At 39.7% G+C, this 15,583-nt stretch overlaps 1 protein-coding gene across 1 annotated transcript in view; it reads right to left on the bottom strand.

Moving 5' to 3' along the window:
* The window catches only part of boi (brother of ihog), a 53,605-nt gene that overhangs the window by 13,580 nt on the left and 24,442 nt on the right, over window positions 1-15,583 (bottom strand). Inside the window, exons 3-9 of the mRNA XM_089734820.1 lie at window positions 8,817-9,052; window positions 8,259-8,453; window positions 7,342-7,514; window positions 3,596-3,803; window positions 2,659-2,875; window positions 1,534-1,664; window positions 863-950 (exon numbers count right to left, since the gene is read on the bottom strand). Of these exons, the coding sequence (XP_089590946.1) occupies window positions 863-950; window positions 1,534-1,664; window positions 2,659-2,875; window positions 3,596-3,803; window positions 7,342-7,514; window positions 8,259-8,453; window positions 8,817-9,052 (1,248 nt within the window). The remainder of the gene's footprint in view (window positions 1-862; window positions 951-1,533; window positions 1,665-2,658; window positions 2,876-3,595; window positions 3,804-7,341; window positions 7,515-8,258; window positions 8,454-8,816; window positions 9,053-15,583) is intronic.

Genomic DNA, 15,583 nt, shown 5'->3' with positions numbered 1-15,583 from the left:
ATTTTCTTCGCGACCCAGACGTCTAAACATAAACCCGTGTTTGGCAGACAATTAACAATGAAACATATATTTATGGTTTGATTGTAAACATAATTTTGTTCACAGCACCCAATATATTTTAAAATAATCGAAATCAGTTTTAGAGAGACAGCAATTAAGATTTTACGGGCAGAAGAAAACAATAGCTCCAGATTGTTAATACGCGAGAGAGAGTATGAGACGTATACGTCTATCTCTCTCACACACCTGCACTGTAACAATAATGAAGTGATAAATCATGAAACGCATCGAGTTTGCTAGATAATTATTATTGAAAGAAACTGTATGTCTTGAAAACTCTTTCAATCAATTCAAGAATGTGTTGAACATCCATCTTCAATTATCTATATATTAATACGTGAAGCAAAAACTTTGTATCCCTTTTTACGAAAATTGCGCGGACGGAGGAGTATGAAATTTTTCCCACTTATAGAGAATATAGAGAAGAAGTGCACAATGCTAATACATTTTTTTTTAAATAATGCATAAAAGATACATTAAATCAATAAAGAAAACATTACACACACTACATACCATGTATTTGACGCACACACGCATGCATACTATTTACTGTCAAACTTTTGTTCTTGACGTCTGTTGTCAAATTGAGCATAGATTAAATATTGTTTGTCTTTATTAATATTTTTTTATAGTGTAGTCTGGGCGAAATTTGTGAGAAGTATAAAATACAATCATAATAGTGTACAAACTTACAATTCCAATTAATTATAGTCGAATTTCGACTACTGCGGGACCTATAGTAATTATTAATGTCAAAGCTTATCTATTTCTATAATGTCAAACTAATTTATGACAAATTCACCTTTCTGCTTCCTTGAATTCTTCCTGTTATGACGTTTAGGAAGTTGCGATGATGATTGCAAAGTTTTCGGCGTCTCCATTGAATAATCCTGCACAAAATTATGCTAAATTAATACAAATCCAGAAGTACATAGTCTGTATTAGTTTTGATTTAAATCTGTTCCCTCGGCTTTTGAAAACAGTTGAATTATTGAGCTCGTTCATTTCATTCGTTCATTTCCCTGTCCAAATCGTTCATTCTTATCTTTTAGTCCCGTAGTTTCCAGTGTTGGACATAGGCTTCCCCCAAGCCTTGGCATAACGACCAATCCTACGCTGTCTATATTCAGCGGATCCCCGCGAGCCTCAATATGTCGTTGATCAACTTTTTTCTTTTATTGGTTAGATGGGTGGGCGAGCTCACAGCCCACCTGGCGTTAAGTGGTTACTGGAGCCCATAGACATCCACAACGTAAATGCGCCACGCGCCTTGAGATATAGGTTCTAAGGTCAAGTATAGTTACTGCGGCTGCCCCACCCTTCAAACCGAAATGCATTACTGCTTCACGGCAGAAATAGGCAGGGTGGTGGTACCTACCCGCGCGGACTCACAAGAGCTCCTACCACCAGTAAACCAACCTTGTGAGAGACCTACCCAGGTTATCGTTCATTTACTCCCCACTAGTTTAGTACCTGGTCTGATATCTGCAGCGGAACGACAGTGAGCATGGCCGCCAGGAACGAACACCCGAGCTTGTTGCACGCGAAGCACTGAACTATCCCGGCGTGCTTCTTCTCTAGGTGCTCGATATGCAGGTCTGAATCTGCAAAAACAATTACTTTAAGTCATATACCCTAGCTTAAACACCCTAGTGGTCGACATCCCGCGACTCCTTGACTCTCCTCCTCTACGAATTTCCCGCCGAAATGTTCGCGTATTTATTTATTATGTACTTATTTTCATAATAACGTCTCTTACTAAAGCAAAGTTTAAATTAAAAAAAATTACTCTTTGAATAAATGTTAATTGAGTATTATCTATATTTGGCTTTTTTTTTATTGCTTAGATGGCTGGACGAGCTCACAACCCACCTATTTGCCAAGTGGTTACTGGAGCCCATAGACATCTACAACGTAAATACGCCACCCACTTTGAGATGTGGTGGTAGGACCTCTTGGGAGTCCGCACGGGTAGGTACCACCACCCCGCCTATTTCCGCCGTGAAGCAGTAATGCGTTTCGGTTCGAAGGGTGGGGTAGCCGTTGTAACTATACTGAGACCGTAGAACTTATATCTCGAGGTGGGTGGCGCATTTACGTTGTAGATGTCTATGGGCTCCAGTAACCACTTAACAGCAGGTGGGCTGTGAGCTCGTCCACCTATCTAAGCAATAAAAAAATAAAAAAAAGATGTCAGTTCTGAGGTCTCAGTATAGTTACAACGGCTGCCCCACCCTTCAAACCGAAACGCACTACTGCTTCACGGCAGAAATAGGCGGGGCGGTGGTACCTACCCGTGCGGACTCACAAAACGTCCTATGCTATAATGACTTTTTTTGTTGTTAATTATACTAATTTTAGAAGGCACCAGACCGCGTGGCAGAGTGCCCATGCGATGGACCCACCAGATCAAGTCGGTAGTTGGCGGCTGTTTGCATGAGTGTACCAGGCTCACCACAAACCGGAAGCAGTAGCGATTGCTCGTGAGACGCATAGCATCTGCCCACAACAATGATGCTGGATGACGACCACGACCGCTCTGCCAAGAGTGAAACGAGATACGAATACGAATACTAATTTTGGTAACGAATCGTTTACCTGTAGCGGTGACTCCGGTACCGGTGCTGACGCGTTCTCCGTTCAACACCCAGTAGACCTCGGGCTGGGGGTACCCGACGGCGTTGCCGCAGCTAATACTGACCCCCTTGCCCTCCGTGTCATTGGCGTTGGCGGCGACGCCCTCCCACCGGGGCGGCTGCAACACCACCACCTTCCAAGACCTACGTATGCCGTTTGCTGAACACGAATAAATACCCTGCGAAAGTGTTTATGCACAACATCAACCTCTTAAAATTAGATACGAAAATGCACAAGACATACACCATTTTATTACCAAAACTCACCATTCCACTACTTTTTCGTGACTAAGTAATAAACATACAAACCTTCTGATTTATATTAACAGTACAGATTCTTGCACTATGAGTACACGCAATGGATATAAAAGCATAAGAAATTGTATACTACAAATATGACTGCGAACTGTTATAAATGGTTCCCGTATACAATAGTGCTAAGGAACCCCATTACAAATCACAAAGTCAGCAGTTTGATCATCTCTTTATATTTACTCGTATAATTTAAATCAGTTTGAAACCATCATCCGCGCGCGTGACACTTGCCCTAAATTGAGCCCAATTTATTGTAATTTAATTAAATAAATCTATTCTTTCTTAATTTCATTTTTTAAAAAGGCCTTCGGCCAAATCCCTATAACAGAACGATGAAGACATGTTAATAGCATGAACGACATTGTGTGTATGTGTGTACATTATTCGTCCTCAACCTTATTGGGAATAGACTTATATAAAAGTACAATGCGTGCTCGAATCTATTAATGAACTATATGTTCTTAACAGTGAGGAACTTCCATCCGTCGTTTGTGACAACACTGAAACATTGACCTAAAAATTGCACACTAATAGAGTCCAAAGATCTTTCACTTGAAAAATAAATATGTTTTCGTTGAACTTACTTCATCGGCAGCGGTAAAGTTCGCAATAGTCAGTATCACATGATCGTGTCTTTTTGGTAGCGGCGTTCTTCCTTCCCTGGTCCAAGTGATCTTCGGAGGAGGAACTCCGACCACTCCGCAATACAACCTTAAAGTTCCTCTCGGCTTTACTGGCATCGTTAGCACATCATTATCTTTGACCCCTACATAATCTTCGGACTCCACGAACCTGTAATATAAATAAATGCCTTTATATTTTACTGGTGGTAGGACCTCTTGTGAGTCCGCGCGGGTGGGTACCACCGCCCTGCCTATTTCTGCCGTGAAGTAGTAATGCGTTTCGGTTTGAAGGGTGTGGCAGCCGTTGTAACTATACTGAGACCTTAGAACTTATATCTCAAGGTGGGTGGCGCATTTACGTTGTGGATGTCTATGGGCTCTAGTAACCACTTAACACCAGGTGGGCTGTGAGCTCGTCCACCCATCTAAGCAATAAAAAAAAACATTTCATCATCAGTGTGAGAGTTTTTTAACGTTCTCGATAGCGTAAAAGTTAGCTCATATTTGTATGGAATGGGATCGTTTGGGCTAACTTTTACGCTATCGAAAACGTTAAAAAAACTCGCACTAAGCACACTGAATGAAATTAGAAATTGTTCTACTTCATGTTTGATGCAATGGTAGGTGTAGTGGGACCTTTCCCGAAACGTAAACATTGATCATAATGTGTTAATTGCTTGTTAACATTACGCGCAATGGAACACAATTGAACATCAACTGACGTTCTTGGACAGCGAGCATTCTAAAAGGCAATTCAAGCTCAGTTTAGTAAATGAACAATGTTTTCTGTTTACCATAGCCGAATAGTTTATCGGCGTTTCGGCTTCGTGAACAATTCCAATACCAGGGTACACGTTCCACTTTTTTTTTTTAAATAAAAAATTTCAGCGTATTCTGTAAAAGGGATTTTTGGGAATATACACGGATACTATATTCCTACGCATTGCTATCTATTAACGATCCTTTTGAATTCACACAATAGCGGTTAATTCAATACAATTTAGACATCAGCCCCGATTTTCTCAATGTCTGCGCGAACTCAGCGATACAATATTGAAGTAACCCTTTAAGTCAGATTTCCATTGGTTCTTATTTCTCGTTGAATGATTACATAAATGAATGACTTTGGTTTATTCAACTCCAGCATACCCAGCTAGCCGCATTAATTGTGCGAATATGAGTATGAGATGCGGCAGATTTCCCCCCTCCTGTCCGGAAAAAGACCGTTACGGTACTATAGAGTTTCCTTCGATTTCCCCAATACTTAGACGTAACTGAAACCACGCTACGGGTTTATCTTTTCCTAATGTCACGATACGACCAACTGTCTATGACCACGAAAACCTTGAAGTATTCGATTTTTTCCCCACCTATTCACTGGTAGCTTAGAGGGCTATTCCAGCTACCCCCAGACGGGTAGGTAAGCTCACGTACTCTACCTGAGAGAATTCGTTAAAACTGGCCCTAGCAAGAGCAGTGCTTCGCAGAATTTACCATTGCATCGGAAACGCGGCCCATTGAGAAAATCCGGTGAGAAACTCAGTTAGCTGTGTCTATGGGTTAGTTAGTTAGTGTGTCTATAGGTCTACGAGGACGGCGACCGGTAAGTATTCGAAACGTTTGAAATAATATAACGATAATAAAAAATATTAATATAACGCCAAAATTAGTTTTAATCTATATATTAATACGTGAAGCAAAAACTTTGTATCCCTTTTTACGAAAATTGTGCGGACGGAGGAGTATGAAATTTTCCACACTTATAGAGAATATAGAGAAGTGCACAATTTTTTTAAAATAATGCATAAAAGATATGTCGGCGCAAATATGACTATTTACCTACTGATCATCAACTAATTACTCTGTGATAAGAAATTGATGTTAAACAGTCCCTTTTATTGTAATTTCAATACTTTAAAATCTTGTAAACACGCTCACGTGTTTAATACTTGTCAACACGCTGACGTGTAAAGTCCTATAAATACGGCCGTGCTGTCTAGCGTTGATTCATTCGTGTCCGAGCCGTGGTACAGTACGGATCTCTCTGAACGTTGTCACGCTTCTCGTGAAATATACGCAGTTATTGTGAAGTTCTGGTGAAGTTTTGTTTTGGAAGCCCAAACATGAGTCATCGTCGAGAACTTAATGACCGTGACGTCAGCAATGGTGACGTCACACTTTTTAAAAACATTCCTTCGGCGTTTCTCCTCCGACATCAGAAGTGGGATCACACGCCGCCTCCGCTCAGCAACAACCTGGTGACCAGATAACCGTATCGGCGGAAGAAGACTACCCCCAGCAACAGCCGATGAGCCTATACATCTACTTCACAAATCAGCATGGTCGAGCAACAAAATCAACACTCAAAGATAAGTTTTTATTTTTGATTACTAAAGTTCCACCACATAAGTACCACAGTGTACGCCTCGGCAAAAGTACCACAGTGTACGCCTCGGCAAAAGTACCACAGTGTACGCCCACTACATAAGTACCACAGTGTACGCCCACTACATAAGTACCACAGTGTACGCCCACTACATAAGTACCACAGTGTACGCCCACTACATAAGTACCACAGTGTACGCCCACTACATAAGTACCACAGTGTACGCCCACTACATAAGTACCACAGTGTACGCCACAACATCACACTACACATCCTTATCCGAACACCTTAAATAAATCTACGAGAACCGCCGAGAACTCTACGAGAACCGCCGAGAATTCTACGAGAACCCTACTATACCCTCCGAGAACCCTACTATACCCTCCGAGAACCCTACGATACCCTCCGAGAACCCTACGATACCCTCCGAGAACCCTACAATCAAATCGCATTAATAAGTCTCAAACCTACATAGTTACAAGTAACGCAAGTATAACAGATGCGCTACTCAGAGAAACTTTTTATTCCTGCAGGTCAATGAGAATCAAAGAAAAAACCTACAAGAATCAACGAGGCCGGTGCAGAGCGCGCACCGCCTGTCAGTATGGCCGTGTCGGCGCAAATATGACTATTTACCTACTGATCATCAACTAATTACTCTGTGATAAGAAATTGATGTTAAACAGTCCCTTTTATTGTAATTTCAATACTTTAAAATCTTGTAAACACGCTCACGTGTTTAATACTTGTCAACACGCTGACGTGTAAAGTCCTATAAATACGGCCGTGCTGTCTAGCGTTGATTCATTCGTGTCCGAGCCGTGGTACAGTACGGATCTCTCTGAACGTTGTCACGCTTCTCGTGAAATATACGCAGTTATTGTGAAGTTCTGGTGAAGTTTTGTTTTGGAAGCCCAAACATGAGTCATCGTCGAGAACTTAATGACCGTGACGTCAGCAATGGTGACGTCACACTTTTTAAAAACATTCCTTCGGCGTTTCTCCTCCGACAGATACATTAAATCAATAAAGAAAACATTACACACACTACATACCATGTATTTGACGCACACGCATGCATACTATTTATTGTCAAACTTTTGTACTTGACGTCTGTTGTCAAATTGAGAATAGATTAAATATTGTTTGTCTTTGTTAATATTTTTTATAGTGTAGTCTTGGCGAAATTTGTGATTATAGAAGTATAAAATACAATCATAATAGTGTACAAACTTACAATTCCAATTAATTATAGTCGAATTTCGACTACTGCGGAGCCTCTAGTTTAAACAAAAGCGTGTTAAAATGCATCTTAACTGACCTGACTTCTCCGGTATCGTCACGCTGTATCTTCAGCACAGTCTTCTCAGGTAGATCCGCAGCTTTCAAGCTGAGTTTGTTCGTGGCCTTGCAGCCGTATGTACCGCTGTCAGATAACGACGTATTGTGGATCACCAGTACACCGTGAGGAGTTTCTATTGGCTTCTTAGAACCCTAAAAATAAAACAACACACTTAACTTTAAAATTTTAATTGGTTTTCGACAAAACCAATATACCGTTGCGATATACCTGTGCTTTTAAAGCATTCGTTTGTCATTTAACTAACTCGATCACCTAATCGAATAATAATTTATTTTCTTATTAAAGATATAAAATCTACTTCGGGACAGTAGTGACTTCCGTCACACGCATTTTTTTTTGTTGCTTATATGGGTGAACGAGCTCACAGCCTACCTGGTGTTAAGTGGTTACTGGAGCCCATAGACATATATAACGTAAATGCGCCACCCACCTTGAGATATAAGCTCTAAGGTCTGAGTATAGTTACAACGGCTGCCCCACCTTTCAAACCGAAACGCATTAATGCTTCACGGCAGAAATAGGTGGGGTGGTGGTACCTACCCGTGCGGACTCACATGACGTCCCACCACCAGTAATTGCGCAAATTATAATTTTGCGGGTTTGATTTTTATTACACGATGTTATTGCTTCACCGTAGAAGTCAATCGTGAACATTTGTTAAGTATTGTATTTCATTATAAAAATTGGTACCCGCCTGCGGAACTCTAACACCGTCGCACATACGAATGCACCGGACGTCTTATACGAGGCCACGACGAGTAGTAAACACATGAAGTAATGCGACATAAATAGACCTAGGTAAGTACCTAATGATCATACTTGATTACGTCACTGTGAACCCAGAATAGATCAAATTTAAATACATTAATACGCACTTTTGTACTCTCTTTCCACCAGGTCAGGTCAGCGGGTGGATCGGACAGCGGTTGTTTGCAGTGAAGAACCACAGTATTATGCAATGGTGCAGTGATGACGCGTTTCTCAAGACTGTTCCTGCTTAAATCCAGGCTCGCTACACTCAGCTTTGCCGGTACCGATACCAATATCACTGAACCGTACAATACTACGCACTGAAATAAAAAGTATTCTACATCATAAAACCGAAAACATTACCAAACTCATTAGTACTGAAAAAGGGAACACTAAATTTTAACAACCCAAAAAAAATTTTAGGCTATCAAACGATTTACGTAAAGTCCAGAAAATATTTTGGATATTAAAATTTCATCAAGATAGCTTTTACATTTGGAGGCCGTAAAATTTCGAACATTCAAAAAATGCCCGGTGTAAATATTCGGTTAACAATTTATGTGAACTCGTTCAACTTTGACTTTGAATAAAGTAAAAAGTTGCTATATAAATATTCAGATAATAAAAGCGATAATAAAATACGTAATAGGTACTTAAAAATTAACAGAACCAAAATTTGGTACCTGATAAAAAGCAGTTTGTGTATCGTCTTTCACTTCGACGGCCAGACGACTTGAGACTTCAGTGGATTTTTCCTTTCCTGTCACTACTTTCTCCCAGATACCTTCAGGGCCGTCAACGGGTCGCGTTCGCCAAATCAGCTTCTCAGCCGGTACGTCCACTTCACACTCGAAGGTCACGGAGTCACCGACAGGAGCCGTTACGGATTCTGGATACTTTATGAAGTTCATGTCGATTTCTGTAAAACATGCAGAGAGAATTCAAATATTAATTATAAAAGCTAGCCGTATTATACCTTTATTTTTGGACCGCGCCGTCCAGACCTCCTTCGAGGCTCCCGCGCCTAGTATGTGGGACTCGGAGGCCAAAGATTTTAGAGGCCTACCCAATAAACGACCCCTCTGCATCCTCGACTAATTCCTGACCCTCATAGAACCCGAGGTAAGGGAGATTTGGCGGTCAACACTTAGCAGCATTATACCCAGAGGATCGTCATCCGTTGGGGTGAAGTGATAGAAAAAACTCTACACTATACTGGTTTTGGGGCTTTGCTTTGTTCAACTCTAACGTATCCAGCTGGCCGCATGTGTGAATATGAAATGCTGCGAGAATTCTCTCTTCAGAAAAAAAACCTGACGGTACTATAGAGTTTTCTTGGGCTTTCGCGAGTCAAGATATTACGTAGAGTCGGTAGATCAGAGATCCATTTGATGTCGTCGATGACCACATTTCTATTGTCTTATATTTCATATCTTCACTAATGTTCTCTATTAACAAACCATCGGGCTTAGACAGCGTCAACACTGAACTGACTCACCCTCGCATGAAGCATATTAGCAAGGATATTACAGGAATTTCAATGTATTACGATTAAGAAACCTGTCCACGTTTTTTTTTATTCTTGTTGCACGAACAAAAAATGCCATATATATTTTAAGCATAACGATGTTCGCCTTATCGTAGAACGCTTAAACGAAAAAGTGACGCAATGCGATTCCGACCGAAAGGAGTTGTAATCAGAATCACTTTTTATTTGCATACCGAGAGCCAGACCGAAACGAGAAAAAAAAAGAAATCCTGATGTCCTTGATACCTTGTTACCCACACTTCGATCTTGTGTGACGCATGCAACAATGCTGTGTGTGAGCTAAGCCTGTTAGAATAACCTTATTATTAACCTTATTCTGAAGCAGGTAAAGTTGAAATTATTTATAGTTCTTTAATTGAGATGTACCAGGACGTTTTGTTCGTTTTTCTGGACACTATTTATGTGATTTGAGCTCGGACGACGATGACTTGTTCATAAACATAGTTTCTGATTTAAAGTAAATCTGGTATCTGGTTTTTCTTTGTACAAAAATTTGATAAGCATTTAATTTTTATTTTACATTTTATTATATTTATTTCAAACTCAGTTGAACAACTTAATTACAAAATTACGTAAAAAAATTAGCGCCCGCTACATAAAACTATGTTCAGTGTTTTCGTGTGGTCGCCGCCATGGTCTCTGTCTGCAGGAGCTACGTGTGCTTTCAATGAAAAACAGTTAACAACAGAAAAAAACATGATATTTTAATCTTCCCAGCTGAATGTACACAAAATGGCGTGTTATTATGAAATATCTTTTCTGTACTTTTAACATCTAATGTCAAACCTTCTTGAAGAAAGAAGTTCGCAAAATCCCTCAGGCTGAACCCCGTAAGCTCTCCTACACTAAGATAACTAACAGTAGGTAGTCAAAAAAAATTAAGACATTCGAAATTCTTACTAATTACTGGTTCATAGCAGGAAAAGGCAAGGTGGTTCTTTACCCTTGTTGGCACATAAGACGCCAAATCACCAGTTAAATAATAGGGAAGCGTAAACTCTGTTACTAGCTCTCCATATTTTGTCGTAGTAGTAAGTAATAGTAGTATTCTCATTTTTTGTAACCCATTTCCAGCCTAGACTTAGGAATTATTGGAGTCAATTAAATCTGAATATTTGCGTATTTGTATATTTGTTCGTAATCTACCTATGCATGTTCGCGATCGTTAAATCTTTAAGATAGTGTTACGCTGGGAAGAGTTACGCCATCTGTCGTCGAATAGCAGAAAAAAAATCAAAAGAACTAGTAAAATTGAGAACGCTCGAGAAGTGCAACGCCATCTATTATCAAATAGCGGGAGGACATATGGAGGACGAGACGCCTGGCCTTCCCGAGAATGTTCTTGATAATTCTAGGGATGTCGTATTGGCTATAAAAACGTTGCAGAGATAACACGGAGGCAGTTAGTAATCGGATCTACTCGAAGCGAAACAGCGAACGGATCACTTGAAGCCAAGCGGAAGAAGTGAATTACGAATTGTAAAGTGTTCTGTAAGTGTTCTAAGTGTTAAACAGAGTTTTAATTTGTAGCTCCGTGGAAGTTTTATTTATCCCGAACCCCAGCGTGTAACAATATTGTTGCCGACACAGTAGGAAGCTTTTTTGTTCTAATACCATTCACGACAATTTGAAGACCAGACATTGTAAATCTGAGAGATCTAGCTATAGCAACGGGGCGTGGTGTGGTCCCAACCATTAATTTGAAGATGCATCGTAGCATCTTTTAGTCTTAGTCTTCATCTGGTATGATTACAACAACGTCTTTTACGCACATATTATTTTGATCTGATTTGAGGCCATTATTCCGAACAATTTTTATTGTACATTAAAAATCAATTACCTACATCAATTTTTGGTACCCTTGTTAATCACTTGCAAACAAAATTGATTTTACGTAGCATCCTCATCTCACACTTCAACCTAAATATAATAGTTATATTCCGTCTTCTTTGAGATAAATCTCAGAAGCACTTTAAATTTTCTAACTACAAAAAAAACTAAGTACCTACGCGCTTATTTGCCCAAACAATTCCTTAAATCCTATTGTAATCAAAAAAGGACTGAGGGCGGTGAGGATAGGAGGGAAAAAAAACTACAAATCCTCCTGTAGGTAGTTACTAATGAGTTCATACAAATACTTGGACCCCATAATGACGAGTAAGCGTAAAATTTGTTATGTACTTACAGCACACAGACACACACACGCACACGCACTCACAAGAAAACTTGATGCATTGTATCGCTTAGGGTCCCGTACATCATCCCAGTTTCTTTTGTGAGCAAAAGTGATTAGAGCTTCTTATTAACGAGTCTCCTTGTTAAGTAAGTAACCTGTGAAAAACTACCGAGTGCTTAGATGTTTTTTTTAAAGGTAAGTATTAAACAAGTCAACCAATCAAAGTTCTCAATTATCACATTTGTTGATATAATGATAATCGTTTTTCACAGATGTTTTATAGTGGGACGTAATGTATAAGAGAAATGTTTTAATATTTGTTGACTCTTAAAATTTTCGGTATCGATTGTTTAATACAACTAGTACAACGTAACTTTAAGACTAAGATAAAACGGATTTTTTGACGTTTTTTTAAAAAAAAAATTTTTTTTTTACAAATAATAGATTAATTTCTCGACAGAACCCGCAATATTCGAACAGTTTAAAACTCTGTTTGTGTTGTAAACACAAAATAACTGTGTCAATGTGTGCGTCGCTACCTGCGGTATCCGGGAGCTTGCCAGTCACGCCTGTTACAATTCCAAAATAAAGAAAAAAACATTCTATCCCGTCCGACGACCATCTATTTTACACCTAATTCATTGACGGGCGATTTACATATCGTATTCTGTCACACCTTATATGATAAGCAATGGATAAAGCACCATTGTAAAAACAAAGTAATTTTGTTTTTTTTTATCATGCTGAATATAACTAGTCAGGTCATAAGTATTGTCACACAGTAAAAACTTTTCTTTTAGAATGCTGACCACAAAAAAGTTTATTGAATTCGAATCTCGAATTATTCATGAAAATAAAAATAGTATACTTTTAGAATTTTACTCATTTTTAAATATGGAGTGGACGCTTAAAGAAGACCGTGTTGCAGTTATTGCGTTGCATCGTTGCGGCTACGCGCCAATTCAAAATTTTAACATACTGAAAAATTTGAATATAACCAAAAGATTCGTTTATCGTACCATCAAACGATACAATGAAGACTCTAGTGTAGATGACAGGTCAAGAAGTGGTCGCCCTCGGTCTGTTAGGACTCCAGCAGTGATAAAAGCTGTGAAGGCGCGAATTCAAAGAAATCCCAAACGTAAGCAGAAACTGTTGGCCCTTCAGATGGGGTTAAGCAGAACCACGGTGAAAAGGGTGTTAAATGAAGACTTAGGGCTTCGGGCATATCGAAGAAAAACAGGACATCGTTTGAATGCTCGTCTAATGGACCTGAGACTGAAGAGATGCCGCGCTTTGTTGAAGCGGTACGCGGGAAAAAAAAATCGGGAAATTCTTTTTTCGGATGAAAAAAATTTTACCTTTTTTTTTTTTTTTTTTTTTCCTACCTAAACTGATAGCCTTGAGAGGCTATGTCAGCGTAACCCTAACTTTAGTAGGTGAGCTCACGGGGCTCAACCTGACGATGTTGCTAACACGAACCCTAGCAAGAGCCGTGCTTCGCAGAATCTACCACCGGATCGGAAACGCGACCCACTGAGAAGATCCGGCGAGAAACTCAGTGGGCAAATTTTACCGTAGAAGAGAGCTACAACAAACAAAATGATAAGGTGTACGCACACAGTAGTGAAGAAGCGAGCAACCGTATTCCGCGTGTCCAACGAGATCATTTTCCATCCTCGCTCATGGTATGGTTGGGAGTTTCTTATTGGGGCTTAACAGAGGTACATTTTTGTGAGAAAGGTGTAAAAACGAATGCAGTTGTGTATCAAAATACAGTCCTGACGAACTTTGTGGAACCTGTTTCTCATACCATGTTCAATAACAGGCACTGGGTATTCCAACAAGATTTGGCGCCAGCTCATAGAGCGAAGAGCACACAAGACTGGCTGGCGGCGCGTGAAATCGACTTCATCCGGCACGAAGACTGGCCCTCTTCCAGTCCAGATTTGAATCCGTTAGATTACAAGATATGGCAACACTTGGAGGAAAAGGCGTGCTCAAAGCCTCATCCCAATTTGGAGTCACTCAAGACATCCTTGATTAAGGCAGCCGCCGATATTGACATGGACCTCGTTCGTGCTGCGATAGACGACTGGCCGCGCAGATTGAAGGCCTGTATTCAAAATCACGGAGGTCATTTTGAATAAATTTTAGTGTCATAAGAATCTATGTTTTGTTAAGTTCATTTTGGTATATGAATGGTTACATAATGAATAAACTTGTTTCAATTATTTTACATTAAACATGTGACAGAATTTATGACCTGACTAGGTAGTTTCGTTGAATATTTTAATAAACATGCATTTAACGACAGGCAGCGGCTTGGTTCTGCCCCTGGCATTGCTGAAGTCTATGGGCGATGGTAACCACTCACCATCAGGTGGGCTGTATGCTCGTCCGCCTACAAAGGTAATAAAAAAAAGGCTTTGGGTATAAAAAAATATTTGAATGGTCGGACTGTTGTTACACAATACAACTGAGACACTGACCTCATGTCTCAAGGCTTATCTTGTATTGTATTCCCGTTTAGATTTCTATAGACCAGGGGTGGCCAACCGGTAGATCGCGATCGACCGGTCGATCGTGGACATTAGTTCAGTCGATCGTGCCAAGACCAAAAAGGCATAAATACATAGAACAGACTGCGCAACGTCATCACCTATTGCTGCACGCATAATCTTCAGCTTGTATCATTGTTAATGAACATTAAGTCACACATAATAGTTCTCTTTTATTATATAATTTCAGCTTTATGTTAATCTTTTTAATAAAAGAAAATATACTACTCATATGTATACTGAACTACATTGTTTCGTTAAATTTCAAGAAATGGCATTGGTTGATTTTCTCTTTCGTCAGTAAACAGTAGATGTTGGTTTTAATCAAGTTGGTCACCCCTGCTATAGACTGATACAAACATAACATCAGCTGTGTACTTGTTCATCTTTCTACGAAATATATACCCAAATGTTATTTATTCTAAAGAAGATACAGCTTTGCAAAAATCTGAATTATATAGTCAGGTCATAAGTATTGTCACACAGTAAAAACTTTTCTTTTAGGATGCTGGCCACAAAAAAGTTTATTGAATTCGAATTTCGAATTGTTCATGAAAATAAAAATGTATACTTTTAGAATTTTACTCATTTTTAAATACGGAGTGGACGCTTAAAGAAGACCGTGTTACAGTTATTGCGTTGCATCGTTGCGGTTACGCGCCAATTCAAATTTTTTACATATTGAAAATTTTGAATATAACCAAAAGATTCGTTTATCGTACCATCAAACGATACAATGAAGACTCTAGTGTAGATGACAAGAAGTGGTCGCCCTCGGTCTGTTAGGACCCCAGCAGTGATAAAAGCTGTGAAGGCGCGAATTCAAAGAAATCCCAAACGTAAGCAGAAACTGTTGGCCCTTCAGATGGGGTTAAGCAGAACCACGGTGAAAAGGATGTTAAATGAAGACTTAGGACTTCGGGCATATCGAAGAAAAACAGGACATCGTTTGAATGCTCGTCTAATGGACCTGAGACTGAAGAGATGCCGCACTTTGTTGAAGCGGTACGCGGGAAAAAAATATCGGAAAATTCTTTTTTCGGATGAAAAATTTCTTACCGTAGAAGAGAGCTACAACAAACAAAATGATAAGGTGTACGCACCCAGTAGTGAAGAAGCGAGCAACCGTATTCTGCGTGTCCAACGAGGTCATTTTCCATCTTC

The sequence above is a fragment of the Bombyx mandarina genome, chromosome 18 (genome assembly GCF_030267445.1).
Source record: "Bombyx mandarina strain Sakado chromosome 18, ASM3026744v2".
Lineage (NCBI taxonomy): Eukaryota > Metazoa > Arthropoda > Insecta > Lepidoptera > Bombycidae > Bombyx > Bombyx mandarina.
The sequence above is the reverse complement of the archived record's forward strand: the minus strand, read 5'-3'. Positions and strand labels throughout refer to the sequence as shown.